Below are 7,249 nucleotides of genomic sequence, written 5' to 3' on the forward strand. Positions count from 1 at the left end.
GTGTAAGTTAATGTTCAAACAGACAGAACAGAAAAAGGGATAGAGAACCAGCACAGTACTTTGATTTTGGTGAGGGACATTGATTCAATTATAAATAATGCTTCTTATTCATTGAATGTCGAATGTTAAGTGTGAAAATGTGTATTCTTATTATGTCGTTTGTTTTGGCTACCTGATCTGAAGGCTAGTAAATGGCATTTTTAGGTGGTTATTCATTTGTCAATAGCTTCAATCAGCGTCCAGGAAACAGAAGGAAATTTTCCAAATGGTTTAAATGTACTGGCACACCTTGACATTCCACAATGTACGCAAAAAAAATTCACTAAACCAAAATAGAAAAAAATCTGCGAGGCCCATGGGGAGTGAGTGTCGAACATTGAAAGGGAGAGGGAATACTGCACTTACAATTACTCACACATGAAACACACACACAGGCTTTGTACATTACTTTATTGTGCGCTTATGTGGTTCTATCTTCATTCACACTTTTTATATATTTACACAGCGATAAATAATGTTTTACTCTTTTATAAAGACTATACAAATTAATAAAGCAGGTTTCAAGACACTTCTGTTGCATTTTGCTTTTGACACAGACTTAACACCCGCCATTAATCTTCTCGGAAATGTACAATGTACGTATTGCTAAAACAGTAGACGGCCACTAGAATGAAAACACACTCAGCGAAATCCGAGATGCAAAGTCCAGAAAATATTGAAACAAGTCAGAAGTTGGAAAAAATTGAACCGAGGGTTGTGATTGCAACAAAAAGCAATATGCTGATGCTTCACGGGCACGTGTGCGTTAGTGCGTATAATCTGCAGTGGTGAATAGACTGGCTCCATGGTCCACGTGGAGTGTTTTTTTCCTTTTGTTTGTTGGTTTTGGACGGGACGTTGTTTGAGAAGATGGATCACGCTCAGATGTTGAAGCTCTCGCCGCACCCACACGTGCCCTTGATGTTGGGGTTGTTGAAGATAAATTCGCTGGAGAGTTTAGACTCCACAAAGTCCATCTCAGTACCCAGCAGAGTCAGCTGAGCTTTCTTGGCGATGAACACCTTCACGCCTGCCGCAGGGACGGAAAAAAAAACATGACAGGGTACCCGAGTACCATTGGAAAGCAAAAAACCATGTCAAGTCAAGTCATGTTTATTTGTATAGCCCTTTATCACAAGGTGTCTCAAAGGGCTGCACAGACCACAGATTATTGCAAACTACAGACTATTATTACACCATACGCTGATCTGAAACCTACACGAGGGCAAGGAAAAACTCAAAAACCTCAGCATGACGACAATAAACCTTGAGAAGGGACCACACTCTTCACTATCTTTATTTCTTGTCAGTTTCAGTTCAGGGGATGGTGTAATTGTTGCCTGTGCAGTCCTTTGAGACATGTTTGTGATTAAGGGCTATACAAATAAATGTGACTTGACGCCCTGCAGGGAAATGCTTCACACATACACAAAGGGGCTTCAAGCTGACTCATTTTCTCGACTATGCCATCACATAGACAGAATAATGTATAACAGGCTTGGCGCATGCAAAAAAAATGGTGACGCGTAAATCTTGTTCTGAATACAAAAAATATGTACCGTATTTTCCGCACTATAAGGCGCACCTAAAAGCCTTTATTTTTTTCAAAAGCTGACCATGCGCCTTATAATACAGTGCGTCTTTTTTATGGAACAAAATTAATTCGCAAAGTCTTGCAACTAACCTGCAGCCGCCAACTAGATTTCCCCCCGAACGCCAAGTAGTCCGCGGTGTATGCTGGGATTTATTTACCAGCGTTTCATTGGCTAACCAATGTGTCAATCATCATTTGAATGGATCACTATTGGCTAAAGTTATTGGGAGGTCAAGGGGAGGATCCTTTTTATCATTTACAGGCTGGCATTGGCTTAAACGGCAAAACAAAGCCTGCAATTGGCCGAAAAAGATGAATGCGTATAGCACGTGGCTGACGGCATACAGAAAGCATTTTTTTACTGTTTTGTATTTGTAAATATTTTATTCTCCTGGATTTACTAAACTCATGGATATAAGAGGACCACGGCTGCACATTATTATGAACACAACGACTTCGGTGAACTACTCTGGCTATATATATTATCCCTGTATCTTGTTTCAGACTGAACTCGATGTTTCTGTGATTTTTAAATTAAACTCAATTCCAAGTGTTTATTGTCATATATACAGTAAAGTTGCGGGCGAAAAAGAAAATAGAAACTAAGGAATGGTTGGCATTTCTTGAATCCCAAGACTTTAACCTTCCGAATGATGGAACGATGCATTTGAGTGACATCGTACGGACACCGCATCCGCACGTGTTCTCGACACGTATTTGCGTCTTTGCAAGCTTTGGGAATGTTAAGGGGGTAATAAGTTTGACTGAACTATCTGACTGTTTTGTCGACGTTCCCACTGTAGCGCATTATAATCCGGTGCGTCTTATGTATGTCAAAAATAGGACCAAAAACTATTTTTTCGGGGTGCGCCCTATAACCCGGTGCGCCTTATAGTGCGGAAAATATGGTACATATAAATTAAATGTTTTAACATGATTTTTTCCTATGCTGCTTTGTCTATGTTTGTGCTGATGCAACAAGTGAAAATGAGAAATAAGGAGGTAAAATATAAGTTTACGTTTTCCAAAGTTTTTGGAATCAGACAAAGTTAAAGGAAATCCAGAGAGTTTCTTTGCTGCTTTTATTTCGAACTACACTCAAACCTAGCAAATCATTTCCTTAATCAGTCACGTGCTACACTCTGTATGTCATAAACACACGCATCGACTCAGCGTTTATGAACCACTCATCTACATTGCTACTTGAGGAATTCAACTTGAGAAGCACATCACTACCCAAAACAATATTATTATTGTCTCTATTCCTCGAGATTCCTTTAAATGAAAAAGAGTGCCTTGCTTAGAAAAAGGTTGAGAAACACTGCTATGTGACACAGTACTTAAATAATTCTGGGGGTGGGCATGAGGAACTGAGTAGGAAAATAGCAACAACAAAAATACATGACTGAATTCTTTGCCCTAAAGAGGTTTTGGGCATGATTAAACTTCCTAATCAAAGACAATTACAGGCCACATAAATGCGTATTTCATAAAGCGCACGTTCCATTAGCTCACTCCATTATTTCATGGAAGCATTATAGACTTGATCTATTCCCAATATATGTGACACAGTTTCTGAGAGCATTCTAGAATATATGCCTGTAAATATTACCAATGTAACTCTGTAAATAATGGTATTTTGGAGAGGATAAAGAATATATTCCTGGTAATATTACAATCTCAACTCTCTAACTAATCTAAGGGACTGTTTTCAGAGAGGATAAAGAACATATGGCTAGGAATATTACCATCTTAACTCTGTACCTAATATAAATGACTTTCCTTAGAAGTTAAAGAATATATACCTGTGAATACAGACGCTCCCCTTCTTATGACCATTTGACTTACGATAACGGTAGAAACGAACATTTTTTAGGGATGTCGAAAAATATCCGGACATTGCTGTAAGTAAGATTTTGTATTGTGTGCACATTTTTCCGAGCAGAGGGCATTACTGTAGTGCTTCTTTCCGCCGCTATCGGCGTGTGGCGCTGTGAGAGGTCACCCAGCATCCACCCCGAAGAAGAAATCGGCTTCCTCTTCCTAGTTCATGTGTAAACATTCTGTACTGTATCTCCAGCGTGCTAAGAACTCTGACATTTTTATTGTTTAATATCTTGTGCATCTACTTATTATGGTTGGTGTAAAGTGTAAAGAAAAGGAGAGTGTTTCATTTGAAACGAAAGTGGAATAAGGAAGCTTGATGGGGTTGAAAAAAATGGTTGGATCGCTTTTTTACTACGGAGGAGGAAGTTGCCTAACTCTTGAGGCGCATCTTCCAAAAGTAAGTTCAACTCAACTTTATTTATCTTTATAGAGCTATTTTATGAAATGTTTATTTTTTTAGTACAAAATAATACAGGTTACTTATACAAGCCCTAAACATACTTATATAAACCTTAAACATACAAAATGAAGCACTGAAGCAACTTACAAACAAATTCAACTTACAAGCGATCGTTCGGAACCTATCTTGTTCGTAAGTAGGGCAGCGTCTGTATAACCACCGTATCTCTGTTTAAGTGCTAAATGATTTAAAACAGGACAACTCACCATCCTGCGTCACTTCCTCATCACAGTTTTCTTTCTGTTTAGTGTAGTCCAATGTGTATGTAAGCCCATTGCAACCACGTGTTCTCACCCCAACTTTTACACCAATCTGGAAGAGACAATAAACTTAATCACAGTATCAGCGTCTTCCTCTCAGTGGTAGTTTCACTTGCTTACTAATTCAAGAAAAAAAATAATTTCACTGGACGTACAATTCTTATAAAACAGACAATTCTACTCACATATTCCGGCTTGTCCTGCAACAAGGATCGGATCTTGTTCACAGCAGATGGCGTCTAGAAACACAATCATAATTCAGAAATGAATAATATGACCTTTTATTTAAGAGAAGAAAATGTAAGACCCAACACATTATTCATTATCAACTTTATCACAAAGCCACGATTAATTTTGTCCGCTGGATATGTTTAAGCTAATATTGCTAACTTTGCAAATATTTAATGAACAGTTTAATATTCTTGTCCTAGCTAATGATGCAGATTGATTATTATTTTCCTGTTGTTTGATTATCAAATGAATCTACGATACTTAAAAGATTTTGACACATCATTTCACATCATTTCATTTTAGAATTGAACAAATGCTGAGTGTCAGCTTATCACCAGAATTACCCAATTTTTGCAGTGATTGACTTTTATTTGTAATCAACGTTATAATTCCCAGAGGCGTAAACTCGTTACTTTTCTGCATTACCTGACATAATTTACTAACACTTATTATATTTCATCATAAAATTTCATAATCAATTTTTTGTATAACTTTTTCCGTGCTCTGCTAAGTTTGTCAGATAAGACCAAGTTTATGAAAAACAATGTGGGTGAGACCAAAAATAAATGCTTAATTTTGTAATCCCCAAGCCAATTGAAAACACATAAGAGCTGTTTGTTGTCAGGCTTGTGCTGTCAAAAAAAGTCAATCTTCTGCGATTTAAATGAAATGGCCATGTTTGGACTAAATCCTCGGTAGAAAGTTTGCTGTAATTATTATCTCGCAACCAAATAAATCATAACAACTAATCCTTAAACACAATAATCTCTGAAATTTGTCTTATTTTTCCAAAAAAATAGTAAACTGGTTTAAATAACACCCCAATTTGCATTGAAAGCGCAAGGCTCATTCGTAGCAAAAAAGGCGTATAATGACTTAAACGTAATCTACGTTAACGTAATTAATACAGAGTGCATTTATTGCAAATAGCTGATGAATTGCTGAGTTTTTGTCGTTAAAAAAATGACGCGCTGGAAATTAATTAGCTAAACAGTTAGACAACCTCCTGGGAATTAGATTACAAAACAGCTTAATAGCAAATCTGCCAAAAATAATTCAGAAAGTTCAGATAGGTAATTAATTCAACATTTTTAGAGACGCTGAACTAATAAATAAAAACGTTATTTAGGATCTCATCGTATTTGTGTATTGTTCTGCATTACGTCACTGACGCCTGCTAGTTTAGCTTAGCTACGAAACAATGATACGAATAACAGTTTCCTGTGGTGATCAAACTTCATCGTGCAAGTTTGAAAGCACATATTTTAAGGACTTACCAAAGTTAACGCAGCTCTAGAGGGAAGGATCTTTCTTTTACTGACCGCTCGAACAGTCGCTCGTACCATGGAGGCAGACATCTTGATCAAGCGGACATCACAACAATGACTTACGCATGCGCACTACTCGATGACGCAGGGAAATACGTTTTATCTATTTTAACATTTATTGTTAATCAACCAAGACATTCTACTATTAAAAAAACTGTATTGTTACTGACACAAACAAGCTTAGTTTAAGTTGTGAAAAAAGGACTCCCTTCCTTGTAACGTCATAGAAAGACATTTTAACCGATGACGCACTTGATCTATGGCTAAGCCCCGCCCCTTTTACGCAATCTTTCGACATACTATAGGAAGTGCTGTAGCTAGTGTCTCAAGAGGAGACATTTCACAGGAGGCAATTGATACTTTTGGGACCCAGAAAGATCTCATATCATCTTAAGTCACCAAAAGGACCTGAACTTTGCATTATGATGTGTTATATTAAGCCAAGTCAAAGTCAGCTTTATTGTCAATTCTGCAGCAAAAACAGAGAATTGAAACTGCGTCTCTCTAAGGCCTCTGTGTCTAGAAAATAAATCAAACACAATGCTAAGACACACTGCACACATAGGTAATAAAGTGCACTGACTCTCATCATAATGAAGTGCTTTGAGAGAGTGGTTAAAGAGCACCTCCAGTCTCCCCTCCTTACTCGACCCCTTTCAGTTTGCCTACCGGACAAACCGCTCCACCGCGGATGCCATCTCCTCTGCTCTTCACCTGAGCCTGACACACCTGGAGGAGAAGAACACCCATGTGCAGATGCTGTTCCTGGACTTCAGTTCAGCATTCAACACCATCATCCCACAACACCTGGTAGACAATCAGATTCAGATTCAGATCTACTTTATTGTCATTCTAGTACACGTGTATACAGAACGAAATGTCGATACATCTGACCCGCACAGTTTCCTTGAATGTACAGATATAAATAAAATGTTGTATTGAGTTGTAGTATTGAGTGCTAATAATATACTAAATAACTATGGCTATGTATAGTATTTTACAGTAGCGCAAATAGTGCAAGAGGAGTAGCTAACCAGATGTGCAAAATGTGTCGTCAGGTAAACAAGTCAGGTAAACAGAACAATAACACTGTAACAATAACAAACTGAGACTCCTGGGCTTCAACACCCCCCTGCAGAACTGGCTGCTGGACTTCCTCACTGACAGACCCCAGTCAGTGCGGCTTGGTCAGAACATCTCTGATGTCATCACCCTCAGCACGGACTCCCCCCAAGAATGTGTCCTGAGACCCCTGCTGTTCACCCTGATGACACATGACTGCGTCCCCAGGTCAGCTACAAACCACATCGTGAAGTTTGCGGATGACACAACAGTGGTGGGCCTCATCAGGGACGACAACGACCTGGCCTACAGAGAGGAGGTGGAGCAGTTGGTGGACTGGTGCAGAGGCAACAGCCTGGTCCTGAATGTTGACAAAACTAAAGAGATC

At 38.6% G+C, this 7,249-nt stretch overlaps 1 protein-coding gene across 1 annotated transcript; it reads right to left on the reverse strand.

Moving 5' to 3' along the window:
* Nucleotides 1-433: 433 nt before the first annotated feature.
* Nucleotides 434-5,977, reverse strand: isca1 (iron-sulfur cluster assembly 1). Its single transcript, XM_088336484.1, has 4 exons — nt 5,749-5,977; nt 4,426-4,479; nt 4,187-4,292; nt 434-1,069 (listed from the first exon to the last, which is right to left on the reverse strand). Exons 1-4 carry the CDS (start codon nt 5,827-5,829, stop codon nt 921-923), a joined length of 390 nt encoding a protein of 129 aa, XP_088192610.1. The 5' UTR covers nt 5,830-5,977; the 3' UTR covers nt 434-920.
* Between the last annotated feature and the right edge of the window lie 1,272 nt (nt 5,978-7,249).

Source organism: Urocampus carinirostris, chromosome 5, assembly GCF_059441175.1.
Source record: "Urocampus carinirostris isolate Australia breed hairy pipefish chromosome 5, RoL_Ucar_1.0, whole genome shotgun sequence".
Lineage (NCBI taxonomy): Eukaryota > Metazoa > Chordata > Actinopteri > Syngnathiformes > Syngnathidae > Urocampus > Urocampus carinirostris.

Bases quoted from the DNA above. Each gene is read 5' to 3' on its own strand.
- isca1 (XM_088336484.1), bottom strand. From the start codon at position 5,829: ATGTCTGCCTCCATGGTACGAGCGACTGTTCGAGCGGTCAGTAAAAGA. The intron at 4,293-4,425 runs GTGAGTAGAATT...TGTCTCTTCCAG, and splicing joins TGCAGGACAAGCCGGAATAT to ATTGGTGTAAAAGTTGGGGT. The intron at 1,070-4,186 runs GTGAGTTGTCCT...TCCCTGCGGCAG, and splicing joins TGAGGAAGTGACGCAGGATG to GCGTGAAGGTGTTCATCGCC.